Source organism: Pholis gunnellus, assembly GCF_910591455.1.
Source record: "Pholis gunnellus genome assembly, chromosome: 12".
In the NCBI taxonomy this organism is placed as follows: domain Eukaryota; kingdom Metazoa; phylum Chordata; class Actinopteri; order Perciformes; family Pholidae; genus Pholis; species Pholis gunnellus.
The window spans coordinates 10,268,445-10,284,938 of NC_136539.1; the positions used below are offsets into that span (position 1 = coordinate 10,268,445).

The window sequence follows — 16,494 nt, forward strand, 5'->3', positions numbered from 1 at the left end:
ATTCATTTTATTTGTGTCACAAATAGTTTCATTTTTCAAAGCTATACAGAAAAATAGTTAATTTGGTGATTAACACACATTTGATTATTGAAGGCAGCAGAGTGATGTCTGTGGGATTGACTCAAAAATAATCTACAATGCCCATGAAGGAGCCCAGAGCAATGGAGTGGCTCATTTATATGTTTTGGCATTGAACTTCTATAACATTGTCACAATGGACAATAAAAAAAAAGAAGGATCAATCATTGTTTTTAATCCAATCAGTCTTCTTCCTTACCAAAACCTGGTGCCAACATTTCCCACAATGCAATGCGGCTGCTAAAAGTTCTGTTGGAGATTCGGTTGTGTTCTGCTAGTAGCGGCTAATGTAGCCCCGAGCTGCTCCACACTACTCCAGATCAGACCCGACTGAAGTGACATCACTTTAGGATTAGATGATTAAACGCTTTTGAGACCTGAAAATGCACTGCAGCAGTCTAATATTCAGATTCTGCACCAAAGTCAAACCCCACGAATGTGTCATTCACCACCTTTATGGTGACAAAACCCCTGCACACACACTGTACATGTGCACAGTGTGTGTTTGGGTATAGGGATCAATGATTTTAGATACTGAACCTTCAAAGAAATCCCCCAAATATACGGAAAAATGAACACCAGCTAAGTGTAAGTCTGTGTAAACAACAGTTAAAGACAATACAGCTAAACCCAGAGACAATCTTTATCCCAAATCATTGTCTGTAACACCACATCAAAGCAAAGCGAAGATGGGGTCGACTAACTCTTTGTTCACCTGACCTCACACAAACATTTCAGCTAAACTGTCGGCTGAACCCACATTACATAATTACAGCTCAGGAGATCCTCTCACAGTCACGTCTCCCCTTCCTGTTTCCTGAGAAGACAAAGAACACTTCAACGCCTTCATGTGTGGACTCGCACTCCAGACAGGGTCTACACCCAAACCATGCGCAAATTAAACCCTGATCAGTCTTTCAACAGCTCCGTACTTTCACCCCGCCTTCCTGCTGTGTGTGTTTGTGTCTGAAACAGAATGATAATCAGGTGTAGAAGACGTAATCGAGTACTCTAAGGTTACTATGGAACATTTCATTGTTGCTATATAGGAAACAACTTGGATCTAACTTCCTGTAAAATGTTCACATCATTAGCAAACAGTGAAACAGGCTGTAAACTTCTGTCCTTGTTTGAAACTGGAAAATCTTTCCACTGTGTTATTGCTGCGTTTTATAGGTGTGTGTGAGTGTGTGTGTGTGTGTGAGAGAGAGAGAGAATCTACTAGCGATGACCTGGTATAGGTGCAGGAAGGACCATGCAATGTATATTTACATGTGTTCTCCTGATCAAAAAAGATTACTCGTGAAACTCCATGACCCTTTAGAAAATAGGCCTTTTTGTAACTTATCATAATTTGTTTTTCTCTCCGATTAAATTCATAATTTCATGACCCCACAACCTGAGGTCATATTCATTATGGGGTCCCGGCCCTCAGGTTGTGAATCACTGGTTTAATTTGTAACATTTCTTATATTTTCTTACTCCACTGAATTTTTAGGATCTATTGTACGTTTTAGTCCACTGCATTTATCTGACACTTATAGTAACAAGTTACTTTTTACATAACAAAGACATATGATATGCATACAGTATGATGCAGTAGGCCGGCTAATCTACCCAGTAGTATACAACATGTCTCAAATTGGCTCCACATTCACATCCACACTCTACAAACTTTACTTTAATTTTGATCAATATTTCAGGACTTGCTTGTAATGGAGTGTTTTTAGACGACGGTATTTCTACTATTTTACTTAAGTAAAGCATCTGAATATGAGTATAAGTACCTCTAAATGTTACTTATGTAACTGATTGAATATACAATGACCCCTGAAGAGTAGAGGAGTGGTTATAAAGGAGAACTGGCTTGACTTATTCTAGTAGATACTTGTGTCCATGTCACAGTTTACCTACAGGGGTTGTTGGCACAGCCTCGTCTCTCTGACCCGCCTCGCGCCGGTCACCGGGCCTGACTGTATTTGGAGAATCCTCCCTTGTCCCTGGATCTGGAGCAAGAGGCGGGCCTTTGGGAAGCAGGAATGCGCTGGAAGTTTTCCTGCGAGCTCCCTCTTCACACGTTGAAGAGTCCCGCGTCTCGACATGGACGTGTGGCCGCTGGTGCTCCTGTTCGTCCAGCTGTGCTTCTGCTCCGCTTATGAAGGTAAGGAACTGACAAAGAGCCTCATTCACCTCCTGGACGTTATGAGCCATGCCGGAAATAATCGACCAGTTTTAGACTGTCTGGTGAGAAAGAATGGGATATCCCTGATTTGAGGTTGCACTTAAATTAAACTCTTTGTATTGGGTGAATGTTTTTGTACCCCCCCCCTTTTTTTCCCCTTTGCATTCATTTGAGGCTTCTTATTCTCACCGCTGGTTTTGGGTGAACCGCGGTGGTGTTTACGTGGAGGGGGTGGACAGCGGGGGGAGTACAGTGTGCATCTGGGGGACGTTTCTCTGCACAGAGCTCAGTCTGTGGTCCCAATGAAAGCCCTGCAACTGTAGTGTACGTTACATGTTTCGCCCTCTCTTTTAATACCTTACAAACAACGACCTATTCATCAACTCTTCGGATCAAACCACTGCGAAGGAGATTTACATCTTTGAAGTATTATCAGTAATTTACTGATGAATTAGTCGATCATTAAATGAATCAGCAATTGTTTTTTGTTATCAGTTAATCGTCTGAGCCATTTTTTTCACCATGCAAAAATCCCAAATTGTATCTGGTCTCTGCTTCTCTAATGTGAGCATTGGTATCTTCTATCATTGTAAGTGTAGAATCTTTGGGGTTTGGACTGTTGGGATAAAACAAGACATATGAGGACGTTATTTTGTGATGGACATTTTCTCAGCTTTCATTGGCAAGATGATTCATTTATTCATGTTAGTTGAAAGAAAGGACCGTTGCAGCCTCACACTGAGGAAAAGCATCCAACATAAGAACACAGACAGACTATTCAGATAGATGGGAGAGAGCTGGGCCTGTAGCCTGCAGTGAGGAGCTGAAATGACTTCAAAGCTCAAGTCTGGATGGAGTATTGCGTGTGTGAGTGTGTGTGTGTGTGTGTGTGTGTGTGCATGCGTGTGTGTGTGTGTAGTCACAGTGGCAATCTGCCTGTAAATGGTTGGAGAGTGGCTGCTGTATGATCATACAGGCTGAAACATGAACACAAGCTGCAGAGCAGATTTACACTGACAGACTAAAAACTGCTTGTCGAGCAGTAGAGCCTCTGGTCTGTACTTGTGTGTTTGTGTTTTTATGAGGAGTTTATTTTACAGGGGTGTGTTTGCGTTTGTTCTGGTGGTCAATTGTTAACCATGTTGAGTTGTTGAGTGTGCTCGTGCATGCCTCTAAGCTGTGTGGCGGTGCGCCAGAAGGACCCCTTTTTGCACCTTTTGGCCTCTTTTTGGAAATCTTTAAGCCCAGGCCTGTGTTCTACATCAGTTAAAAACCTCTTAAGCAAGTAGTCATAAAAGCCTGATCACATTTTCCACGACGTGCTGATGTGAGTCTGGGGAAGATACATCCTCCACACTGGAGAACAGTCACTCTAATACGTTGAGTTGTGTCTTTGCCAGAAAGAAAGACGGTTACTTATCTACACATCCATCACAAGCAACAATTAGTCCTCATTTGAAGTCGTGTTTGCACGTGGAACTGCAGAGTCAGCTGATAATTCACTGTGGGTTTGTCACTACAGGCGAACCCTTTCACACTACACGCAGTCACTTGATCTATTGTTAATGCAAATATATTGATTCGAGCAGCTTCGGGAGCAGACAGATAAATGGCATATTAATTGAGCAGCGTGCTATGATGAGTTTCTAACTGTGAATCTGAATACTGAACACTTTCTAAATGATTCATTCCCAATTAACTCTGCTGCTAACCCCTATTATTCATCTTTGTGTCTCTCAGGTAATGTAGCGCTTCATCCTACGCAAGTAGTTACTGAGCCGTATGCTCATGCATAACTATGCAAAACACATCTAGAAATAGATATTGTTGAAATGAAACATCAGTTATGATTTCAACACAATAGTGGCGATCTGTGATCCGTTACTGTAACTACATAGCAACTGTTGTATACCTCACTGTGAAGCGTTAATGGAGATAAAAACAGCATCAGTTTGTTCCTCGGGGTCAGAAACTGCTGATGTGTTTAAGAAACCAGCAGCGGAGGTGTTGGTATACAGTTTAAATGGGACAGAACTCATTAGTGCTCCAAAAGGAATTATGTAACTCTGTAATCTCATACCGTTTTTTTTAAAGGAAAGACTTCCCATTTTATTTTCTGCTCTCTTCAGCTCTGTTAGCCGGTAGCTACTTACAGGGAATGAGCTTCCACACAACGACGGTTTCTATTACAGAGCCGCAGAAAAAAGCTAATTGGGCTTTCGGGCTCTGTAATTTAAAGCTCCCGGAGGTTTGTCAGGAAGATGAGCACAATTAACATTTTGACATCTTTCTGGCTGAGACCTAATTTGACGAAGATGAACAGGAATGTGATGCTGGCAGCTGATCCCACCTCATCATCGGGGCTCGTTTTCTTTTGTTGGACTTGTTTGAATCTGGAGTGCTTTTATCAACAAGGACGAACCAGGCTCTTTCTCTCGACCTTGCAGGAACTACTGTATATCACAGACTTTTTCACAGAGATGACCTCACACTCTGAGTGTCCTCCTGTGGCCCTTGTCGTCTTGGTTACTTTGGAGAAGGAAGAAGTCCTAAAGAAACAGTTCAAGACGACGAACAATAAACGAGGACTACGGTCTGTCTTGTGTTATTGTTTACATATTTCTTGTTCAGTAGATAAAACAAAATGGATATTTCTACAAACAATTAGCTTGGAAAAGCCAACAAGAAATGTTTATCGAAGAAACGTTTTCATAAAAATCATTGAAAGTCAGCGTTTTGGTGTTCTGTAGCCACTCGTTGAATTGTCTCAGTCATCTTGGTCACAAGTGCTGCAGTAAAGGTCAAAGGCTCTTGCAACACAAGTTGGATTATATTTCTGTTCTATTTGATATCCCCTGGAGGCTAGTGTGGCACAATCGTTTTATTGTTAGAGATTTAGGATGGAGTTTGGGGCCCTTTTCTTTCCCAGTAAGAGAGATGTTATTTAAATACTCCTGGGATTTGTTTATTTAGTTATCATGGATTTTATATCTCATCCTCCTGCCTTTGTTTTTTTTCTGTACTGGATTTGGCTGAACTGAAATGACATAACAGGACAGACTACCAGTTCCCCAATGGACATAAATATGAATAATATACTGGATACAAATGTCTGATTGTTCTCTAACTCTGTAGAGGTGTCTACTGTAATCTGGGCTGCCGTATCTCTGTCTTAGTCATTGTAGATTTTGGTTATTTTACTTGTTTAGTGTTTGTGGATATGAATCTATGAGGTTATACTGGTTAAGTCAAATTGTTATTATAGGGCGGTTAGAATCTGTAAATGACAGTGACAGTTATGTTTGTCTTCAAATAGAAATATACTACAGCTGACAGGTGGCATAAGCATTAAAAAGCAATGCTGTAACACTGGTTGCCTGCAGGTGGTGCTAGTATTAAAAACTGCAGCATCTTTTACTTTGTGTACCTGTAGAAGGCTACAACAGTTTCAATATGTTTCTTCTGCTGCTGTTACGGTGTTCTGATGTTGGTATGGTGGTGCAGGTTGGCGTGTGTAGAGCTTTTCTGGCAATGACCACTATGTGAGTGAATTAAAGTCATAATCCTTAAGATTTAAGTCTTGGTTCTCTGATGACAGCCATGGCGTTATTGGCTGTAACTGCAGTGTAGAGTGGTCGTCATTAGCTAGCTCGTGGGGCGCCACAGAGAGACTAACGTGCACTGAAATGCATGCCCGGCCGGCCCGGCTGTGTCAACAAAGCACAACATTCTACACAACACAGAGGTCAACCGACTTTAGCTCAGGTAGACATTTCTCCACTATATCGTTACATTGCAGATATTTGTTTGCTGCTATGAATCCCGTATATACAACCTTTAAAAAAATGTACAATTATCTGCTGAAAAGACAAATGCTACACGTTTTGTAAACACAAACACACACACGCACGCACGCAAACACAAACACACACACACAGACACACACATACAAACGCACACACACACACACACACACTCACACACTCACACTCACCTGTAATTAGTTTTCCATACCTTTCTCTGCCTCCCTTTCTCCCTCCATTAAGAAGCAGACGTTGAAGTTTTCCCATTAGACAGCTAAATGTGATTCACTCAGTATGTGGGTTTGCTCCGTACAATCCATGCTGTGTGAGCCGACTGCTAAAACCTCAAAACCTGTGTGTGTGTGTGTGTGTGTGTGTGTGTGTGTGTTTGTATTAGATGACTTGCAGGATTTTGGTCCAGACAGCTTTTATTAAAGTGACAGAAAAGCCATGATGAGGAATGGAGGGAAGGGGATGTGAGATGTGCTCTCAGTATCAGGTTCAATCCCCAACATGCGGCTGGTATATGAAGCTGAAGGAGGCTTGAACACTCCTCTGTTGAAGATCCTGAACAGAGGACACATTCACACTGGGGTTCATAACATCCAGGGGCCAAGGTTGAACACCCTTCCCCCTACTTTAACCCCTTCCTCACACATTTCCTCTTTCCTCTCCCTTTTTACTGCTTCCTGACCCCATCCCTTCATCCTCTTTCCTCAAATAATCCTGCTTGCTCATCACAATTCCCCTCACATTTGTCTTTTAGGCCTATCACTCAAGTGTGTCCTCCACCAGCTCTGCAGCCACCACTGACAAATATTTCAGTTCTCCTTGAATGCTGCTATTTTATGGTTGCAATGTATTTTCTCTGTCTGAGTGATCTGCTCACTGTTGAAGTGTACTTAAAATGGTAAGTGTGATCTATGGGAGCTGTTTTGAAACAAAAAGTTTCAAAATAGTTTAACTCCCTCCATTTTTAACAAATACAATAGCCACAGTAAAAGAAGAAGAAGCAAAAAAACAATACTGGATTGAGAAGAATGAATGTGTGTTCAACAAATTCATTTTTCCAAACCAGCTGAAAAAAAGAGGATCTTTTGTGATTTATTCCGTGTGCATGTGGTCTGTCCAAAAGATCCAGATCCCCCCTCGAGTCTGGTTCAGATGCAAAGTTAAGCAATATTTTTAAGCCTGTTTTTGTGCTGTTTGCAATGAAAAAAAAAGAGGCAAAAAGGTCAGCACAGGACAATGCTTTCAAACATTGCTTAACATCTTGGATGCAGCTCTTGTCGTTGTATTAGTTGCTTTTTTCTTCTTTTCTTCCATCCCCAGGGTCAGGACAGTACGCATATGGAGACGATGAGGACTGGTATTCTCGTAGACATAAAGGTGACTACATGCTCAGATGGACACGGCCAATACACATTCATTCTGAAATGCGACTCACATTTCAATTTAGGGACTGCTTATAAATATGGTTTCCTGAATTGCTATGAATAAAGTCCCAGTGAAACGGCAGTTAGCGTCGTTATCTAATATCTAGATATTTCAGAGTGATGCAGACTATATTGCTGGGGTTTAGCGCCAGAGGGATTTAGATACAATCCTTCACATCTGATTGGCATAGCAAATACAGCACAATACGAAGCTAGAGGACTGTTGGCTTGCATCCTCAGCAGCGTTGTAAGATCAGAACCAGAAGAGCAAAAGACGAATAAATAAGTAAGACACACCCCTGACCTATGATACTGCTCTGCTAGCAGCTACGTCCGCTTTCCACTACAACCCACCCAACAGTGTGTAGGTAGTTGCCCCAAATCACATTGGATTGAATTAAAAAGAGTTCAAGATGTTTCATCAATAATATGTTAGCGCTTTACGGGGAGACAAAAGGGAGGTATTCTTATACAATAGCCTCCATTTTTAAACATATAACTGGAGTATAAAAAATATAACTGAACAATTAACACAAGGACACATCATTAGAATTAGAAATAAGTATTTTTGTTTTTTAAAGAGATTGTCTTTAAAGAGACATAACTCAACAGTAGTCCAGCCTCTTTTTTGTGAACTGACTCAGTTACGTCAAAGTAGCTTCCAGCTTTAGATTCGGGGTCAGTTAGACACGGAACATTGTTGTCCAGGCCAAAACCAAACTGTGTAAAAGCTCAAATGTAGTATTATTTTCTCTTACTCAAGGGTTGTGGAAACGTTGCCAACACACACACACACACACACATACAGAGAGAGAGAGAGGCAGCCAGGGAGGCTCGCTGTGTAATGAATACTCATTTTTATTCCAACTGGAAATTAGCCTAAACTGGTGTGTTCTCCCTCCCAGTGTGTGCATACATGTGTGTTGATGTGAGGGCTTGTCCTTAGCCAGAAGGAAATAAATTGCAGATTTTGATTTCCCTGTATTGAAATAAGAACTTTGTGGCCCCTCATACTTGGCATATAACAAGGATTTTTTTACATAAGCGTTGTAGAGATGGGCAGCGGTGACCACCACGATCCGAGCAAAGTTGAAGGCAAATTTCGATTGTTCTCATAAGTGTTAAAGGACGGGTCTTCATATTTACCATACAGACACCACATTTGTATCGAACTCCTAAATGAACTATTCCAATTCGGACGTTATTGTTCTGGAGTAAAACTGATACATCTGCAGTCAACCTAATAAACTAAATCCAGGGATAGCACAACAAACAGCTGATATCAGTAGTGTGATAAGTATCAAAACTGAGCTAAACTCTCAACACAACTATCGATGTGGAAGGTTGCTCACTCTATCACACACAAACTTTTAAACCTAAGTGCTTTCTTCACATCATCATAATGTCTTTCCCTCAAGTGAGACTATCTTCTCTGCCTCATGAGACACTGTTGGATTATGGGAAGTTGCAGATAAGGTAAAAAGAAATCCTCCGTATCAGTCTGAACTCAAACGATGGGAGGGTTTTTTCACATTTTCACACTAATAAAGGAAGTCCTTCTTGGCTTTTACAGTCTTCAGGTAAGTGCTTATTATCAAACACTGATAATCTCTAACTCAAAGGATTTACCATGAACAAAAAACACATAATTGCCATGATGCTGTGGAGGAAAGGTCATTGCAGCTGTCTTCCCTCCGTTTTTAGGGACCCCGTGGTGTGCGCCCATTAAGGTGAAACATGGGGACGTGAGCTGTCGTGCACCCAGAGGAGAGCACTACAGGAACGTGATGGGGACTCGGTGCAAAATCCGCTGCAAGCAGGGATACGAGACCCAGAGCTCAGAGGTGGTGTGTATGGCCAGCAAGCACTGGTCCTCTAACTACGCCTGCCGAGGTAAAAAAACGGACATCTACACATGCACATATACACTCATGCACTTGGGATTCCTGATAGTAATTCTTAAATTGTTTAGCAAGTTAATTCTTGTTCGTGGAGATAGCAGTCCACTTGCTAATTCTTTTCTACAGCCTTGAACCACATCTGACTGTCTTCATCAGGGGAGGGAGTGTGTTTTTTTTCTGCCCTAAATTAAAACTGCCTTTACTTGATGTTCAGGATTTTAAAGATTGGTTCATGACTACATGGATAAATTAGTCTATTCTCTGCAGGGTGTGAAAGTCTCTTTGAAAACAGTATTTACACCATGGCACACTGAATCACTCCATGGGAAAGTACTGCTGATACTGCTACTGTAAAGTGGGGCGATACACGAAAAAAGCTAGTTCGTACAATGTCGGAAAGCAAAAGTGTTTTATAGCCGCCCTGAGTGGCCACACTGGTGGTGCAAACTTGACCGTTCTAGAGACGCCATGGATACGATAATTGTTTAAATAAGGTGGATGGTGCACTAAATCTGAAAAGCACTTTGTTTAAAGCCTACTGACTCCTTGAGTACGTCTGTTGAACTGCGCAAACCATCCCTTACCTCAAAGCCCTTTTAACACGGAGCTCTTTCTCTGACAGAGATCCGCTGTCCCAAGCTGAACATGCCGGCTAACGGCGGCTACAAGTGTTCGGACGGCTCCTACTTCAACTCTCGCTGTGAGTTCTTCTGCTCGCCTGGATTCAGTCTGAAGGGACACAAGACGGCAACGTGCCAGTACAGCAAGGCGTGGAGTGCTGGAGTCCCCACTTGTGTCGGTGAGACTGTGTGTTGTGAATTTGTGCATTAATTTCATCTCCCGCGGTGAACTGGAGCCTGCACACCACTGAGCCGCAAAAACACATGTAACCGGTCATTATTTGCTTACGGCATAATGTGAGCTGCAGTCTACAGTGTATTCCACATAATATAAGGTTATATGATTGATGTTTGGAAAAAAAAACAAGCCTCGAGACATTTACATGTACTCAGACACACAAACAAACATCTTGTGACCTCGGTAACAGTGGACAATCACACTGAACTACAGCCATCACAACCATACCAATGCTGTCTGTGAAGCGAAATCAAGTGTCTTAAGAGTAATGATTCACTTCACTTGTTTTGACTCAAATCTTTGGCCAGATCACTTCTAATACTTCAAAACATTTTTGCAGAAAGCAGTCTCTAATCATAAGACATTTGATGCTTGGGGAGAATGAAAAGTACAGGTGTTTAGTTGAAAAATGGTGCTACAGGAAGCAGCCTCTGCAGCGTGTTGGGAGCTGCTGTTTTTGTTTCAGCAGCGAAGACGAGGTGGTCATTTTCTTGTTCATAATAAACGTTTGTTAAAGGCTCAACCTGTCCAATAATAGCTCAAGGAACAGCTGGCCTCTCAAGCTTTGGATTTCTTTGCATGTTGAAACGATGTGCATGGTTGTGCTTATCGGTTCTAATGTAAGCTGCAATAGTTAGCATTGGCCCACGGTAGCAAACCAGCGTTACTTCCAAAGCAAAGGTATAGTGACAGGTTACAGGACTAACAACAACATTGCACTGGATACATTATGTTTGACAAACTCTCCCTAAAAGTCTCATCTCTACTACTGTTAAAAATGAAAATAAATTCTGTTCGGAAATACAAATAATTATAAAAGCTAAGCAGCCAAACATGGTAATGTTGGAACAAAGTGAATACAGATTGTTCTGTATCATAATTATAATACCAGGTGTAACAGCTCTTTTAAGCTGTTTCTCTTTATGTCTTCTACGTGGATTACCAACTGGGGAGGATGGGGACTTTTTGTCTGGGACTTGTTAGCTTTAGCTCAGTCTTTTAGCATTATATCATGTTAATTGCCACCACGTGTATATATTTAAGACACACATTTTTATAATTGCTGGAAACAAGTCAGCCGCTAACCGCTTTTTCAACCAACACATAAGGTTAGCTTATTTGCCAGCATAGTCGTTGATAGGAATCAAGATAGGAAAGAAATAACAGTCAACTGCTACTCTTCCTGCTCTGGCCAATAGAGTTCACATTTCCTAGTCTTCATTTGTGGCCTGTGTAGTAAAATACACATTTAAATGTGATATTTTGTTCTCTGTTTGTTCAAGAATTCTTTCTCTCTCTCTGTGTAGATATGGATTCTCCAAAAATGAAGTGTCCTAATCTGAAGGATAAGTGGGCAGAACCAGGAAAACTGACAGCGAGGGTGACCTGGGACACACCGGAGGGTGTAGACACTGCAGATGGCATTCTCACAGAGTCAGTCTCATCTCCACCACCCTTTTAAGCTTTTTGCCTCAATGCACCCAGTCTGTTGTATTCCTGCTGGTCATTATCCCCCTCTGAACAGGGAGATCACAGTGAAAGATTAAAACAAAGCCTGTCTTTTGCAGCGTTATCCTGAAAGGGAAACCTTCAAAATCAGACTTCCCAGAGGGGCTCCATAAGATGTCCTACACTGTGTCTGACCGCGCAGGGAACAAAGGGTCCTGTCGCTTCACTGTCAGAGTGCGAGGTGAGCTAATAAAAGCGGTTTGATAATCATGTGGAGGAGGATTTTCGGTACCACTGTATTTTATAGAGTTATTTTCAGGAAGCCTGCCAGAAGGTCCTCTGTAACTTGGTACTAAAAATGGGAAAACTAGAGGCTGTAACGCTTCTAATTATATCAAATGTATTTCTAGTGTAAGCTACATGTCTTCTTCTCAGTGCACAGCAGGTCAACTCTATGCAAAACTGTAATAATTGTTTGCAGGCAATAGTACAATTCATCATGGAGAATAAAAGGAGGTAAATGAGTTTTTCTCTCATGGAAATTCCTATAATTTCCCCGAATAATTAAAACCAATTACTTTTTTTCAGGGAACTCACTTCTTTTGAGCCTAACTGATATCTGTTGGCTGAAAACGAATTAAATTCTTCCAACCCAAATACCTCCATTTCTTGGAATATGTAGACATGTACACACTGAGAAAGCCAAACTTCGCCTGTCTGTTTTTATTTACTTTAATGCCACCTCGCTGCCTGTCAGGTCTCCTGACATTTTGTGTCTAAAGCGCCTCTCTTTCTGTGCAGTGCGCCGCTGCAGCTCACTGTTTCCCCCAGACAACGGTTATATGAAGTGTGACAGTGACGGAGACAACTACGGGACCACTTGTGTGTTCACTTGCACCGGTGGCTACGAGCTTCGGGGCAGCGCTGCCAGAGTGTGTCAGTACGGACTCACCTGGTCTGGCACAGATACCACCTGTGCAGGTACGTGCTGCCTGCAGATAGACACACACAAACACAACAATCTTTTATCTTTTATTTACGTATTATTTATAATATGGCAGTTTTTAAAAATGAACAAAACAAATAAGAGAATCAGCTACGAAATAATGAATTGTTCCAAAATGATTCAACATTCACGTTATGTTTTCAGTTTCACTTCGTTTTATGGACCTAAGACATTTCTAAAGTTTTTGTTTGTAGTTTTAGTCTGATTTCCTTGCATTCATACATTTACGTCAAGCTGCTTATCCCATTCCCTCGAGGGAGCATCCTTGCTGTGACCAAAAGAATATTTGACAATACGTGTTCATGCCTATAGTCTTCAGGGATTACTCCCAGTACTGCGGCATCGGGATTCATTTGGAAAGATCCAAAACATTATTAATTAGAATTTATTTTTACGGCTCCGTTTGAGAATAAAACACATCTGTTAATCATTTTCCATTTGTATTCTTTCTTTGCATCACTCACAGGACATTGTCCATGCCGTGTTATTCCTATTTAAAATATTATTACCATTGAATGTAATGTAAAAGACTTAGTGGAGATCATTTTGTATTATTGTATCGTTTTAGGACTAGCATTCACCCACAGAACATAATAGATAGGCTCTGAGTAAACAAAAAAAGCAACCCAGTTTGACGGAGCTAATCAAAAATTGGCCTACATTTTATGTTGATTGAGATACTTGTTGTGAGTCAATTCGGGCAACAGTTTCCATGTCTTATTCTGCGAGCTCTGAATCTCATTTATTTTTAATTGGGCTGTCTAGTGTCAGTCAACACAGCAGTCTTGTGTTACCTGTGCTAAACTGGTTCCGTGTGAGAGGAGAAAAGGGCCCACCTGCCATCCATCGATTCAAATAATCACTTCTGGACGCCCGTCTATTGAATTGAATGTGAGGAAAGGTAGCAGATGGGAGTGAACAAACCTTCAGTAATCTATTCTCAATGCTGCAGGTTTACTTTCGATGATGACATCTGCTCAACAGACCGAAAGAATCAAATCACGTAGCATCTCGCCGTGTTGTATTAAATCCTGTATTCTTGTCCCGTGTGTCACATCTTCTCATATCACTTGATTGTACATTCAATGTCACCACAGCCATGAACATTAACGTGGGAGTGCGTACAGCTGCCGCACTGCTGGACCAGTTCTACGAGAAGCGACGGCTCCTCATTATCTCGGCTCCAACTGCTGCCAATCATAATTACCGCTACCAGATGACATACTTACAGGTGAGCCACAACTCACAGCGAGAACACGAGTTGTATGTGGGGTAACCGAGACGGAGGGAAGAGGAGATGGAAGTCAATGCTGCAGTGGATTGTGTGTATATTGCTGCTCACTAAGAGAACCGCAGTGTGTTTGATTTTTCTTCTCGCTTTGCTGCGTAAGTGGGACAAAGCAGAGAGACAAATAGATAGGAAGGGGAGAATGGGGTGGGGTGGGGTGTGCGTGTGTGTGTGTGTGTGTGTGGGTGTGTGGGGGGGCGATGATTAAATGAGACTGACACCGGCTTTGATAAGGTTTATTCTGGGGCTGGATGTTTCCACGGCTCGTCGTAAACCGTTAGCTCCGTCTTCAGACGCCTGACCTTTCAAAGTGACGGGATATCAGCTGAAAGACAAGGCCGCGTTAAAAGTGTGTGAATAACCTGAGTGATCAGTCCTGGAATCTGTCTGGTTGGGAGTTGTTTGTGCTATTCAGAGCAGAATTGATTAGCTGATCCATTGATATGTCGATCAAGAAGTGAGGATTTGCTGCCTTTCTCTGTTTTGGACAAAACAAGAACTTTCCCTAATCATTTGTATTAGTTCAATTACCTGTTTAGAAGTTCTTCAGATTGTATGCACTCCTTTTACCTTATTATACAATCCAGAATCTGTGAATATGCAAATATTCATTTCCAAGCGTTTAACTGCTGTTTAGACTCCCCTTTTCAGCAGATGAATGTGAAAACAGCGTTCTAGGTTCAAACTCTGAACATACATTGTTCTGCACAGTGAAGTAAACAAAAAGTAAAAAAAAGAAAATTCAGTTCTGAGTGCACTTAAATCAATCATGAAAATATTCGTTAGTTGCAGCCCTGGTGTTATTGATGATAACTTCAGTTCTGCAGAGTTATAATGTATATCCTCTGTGTTCATATCCTTCTTTTGCCAGCACAGAAATCAATAACAAAGCTATAAAAATGCAAAAACTTATCGGGTTTTCTCTGTATCTTCATCTCAGCACGCTCAGTGTGGACTGGACCTGAGGCACGTCACAGTAATTGAGCTGGTTGGGACTTACCCAGCACAGATTGGCCGAATTCGACACAGGCTGCTCCCTCCAGCACTGTCCCTGCAGCTCAGGTAAACACACACACACACACACACACACACACACACACACACACACACACACACACACACACACACACACACACACACACACACACACACACACACACACACACACACACACACACAGTGTTTATAGCTTAATAATACTGCTGCATTTATGTGTACGTTGCATTTTAATGCAGTAGATGTTAAAGGTTGAGCTAATGTTAACTCATTTATATGCTGATGGGAGTTTAATTTGCAGCAATGCATCACATTCTATGAGATCATCATATGTTTGTAGCATCGCCGTCCTGTGAGAACCGCATTTGTGGCGATGCGTTTTCCAGCTGATCCAAGAGGCTTCTTTAAAACAGTTTATTCAGCTTAAGAAGTAGGACGATTTTCTCAACACATAAAGGAACACCACATCCTTCAGTTTATCTCAAACATTCAACACCAACACATCTGGAGATACGTGGTTTTCACTGGACAGTAAGTGGATGAAAATGTGTAATCTGCGAAGCATTAAGCTGTCAGACGAGGAGTATATTTACCTCTGAGATGTAGTGGAGTAGAAGTATTTACTTGAGTAAATGTACTTAGTTACTTTCCACCACTGCTGCTCACTGAGCTGATGTGCGTTTCCTAGGTTACTGCTTCAGATCCCTCAAAGGTCTTTCCAAATGGTGCTGGTAGACAAACAGGGCATGGACAAGCAACGCTACCCGTTCCCGATTACAGCAGCTGAATTATTCACCACCATCGACACCTTCCCCCTCCGCAAGGACGAGACGGTGCTACAGCAGGAAGCGGGCCAGACCTGCCAATCATAAAACACGGACTGTCAGCCATCTTTGATCCTTCTCCTCCTCAGTCACAGCAGACAGATCTCCTTGTTTTAGCCTCTCATGTCACACATACCTGAACTCATCCAGTCCTGTTTCCAGAAGGTGTGAGTGTGTGTCTGTGTGTGTGTGTGTGTGTGTGTGTGTGTTGATCTGAAGCATGACTGAAAGAGGTCACTAAATGGAATGGGTCACACGGTACATTGCAATCATATTGATTCCTGTGTCTTCTGTATCTTTATGTTTTATTATTATTCATATTTTCAAAGCAGAATATGTTTTACTATTTTGTACAAAAAGTCTTTTTACTTCATGAACTGGCGTGTCCACTCTTCCCGTGTCTAATATTTATACCTCACATCTTTTAATAATGATATACACTCTTTGGAATAATGTGTGTGTTTTATGTATACAGGACAGTGATGCTCTGAATAAATATGTCTATCATTAAGGATGGGATCTTCCGTGTGTCACTGTGAGTGCAAGAGACATGCATGGTCCTCTGAGGACAAGTTAAAAGAGAAATTGAAGAAGGGTGAAAGGAAATTAAGGTAACAAAATCAGCCTACAAGCACCTCTAAAGGTGTGTTCAGACTGAGAGCAAGTTTTCCAG

General features: G+C 41.7%; 1 protein-coding gene across 1 annotated transcript; it reads left to right on the forward strand.

Annotated features, from left to right (window-relative positions):
* Window positions 1-2,117: 2,117 nt before the first annotated feature.
* srpx (sushi-repeat containing protein X-linked) lies at window positions 2,118-16,312 on the forward strand (the record flags this gene model as incomplete). Its single annotated transcript, XM_079170646.1, is given in 11 exon segments — window positions 2,118-2,162; window positions 2,164-2,239; window positions 7,396-7,452; window positions 9,204-9,392; window positions 10,023-10,199; window positions 11,566-11,692; window positions 11,827-11,948; window positions 12,509-12,688; window positions 13,811-13,944; window positions 14,942-15,063; window positions 15,686-16,312. Coding segments are annotated over 11 exon segments (1,413 nt in total). The 3' UTR covers window positions 15,870-16,312.
* Between the last annotated feature and the right edge of the window lie 182 nt (window positions 16,313-16,494).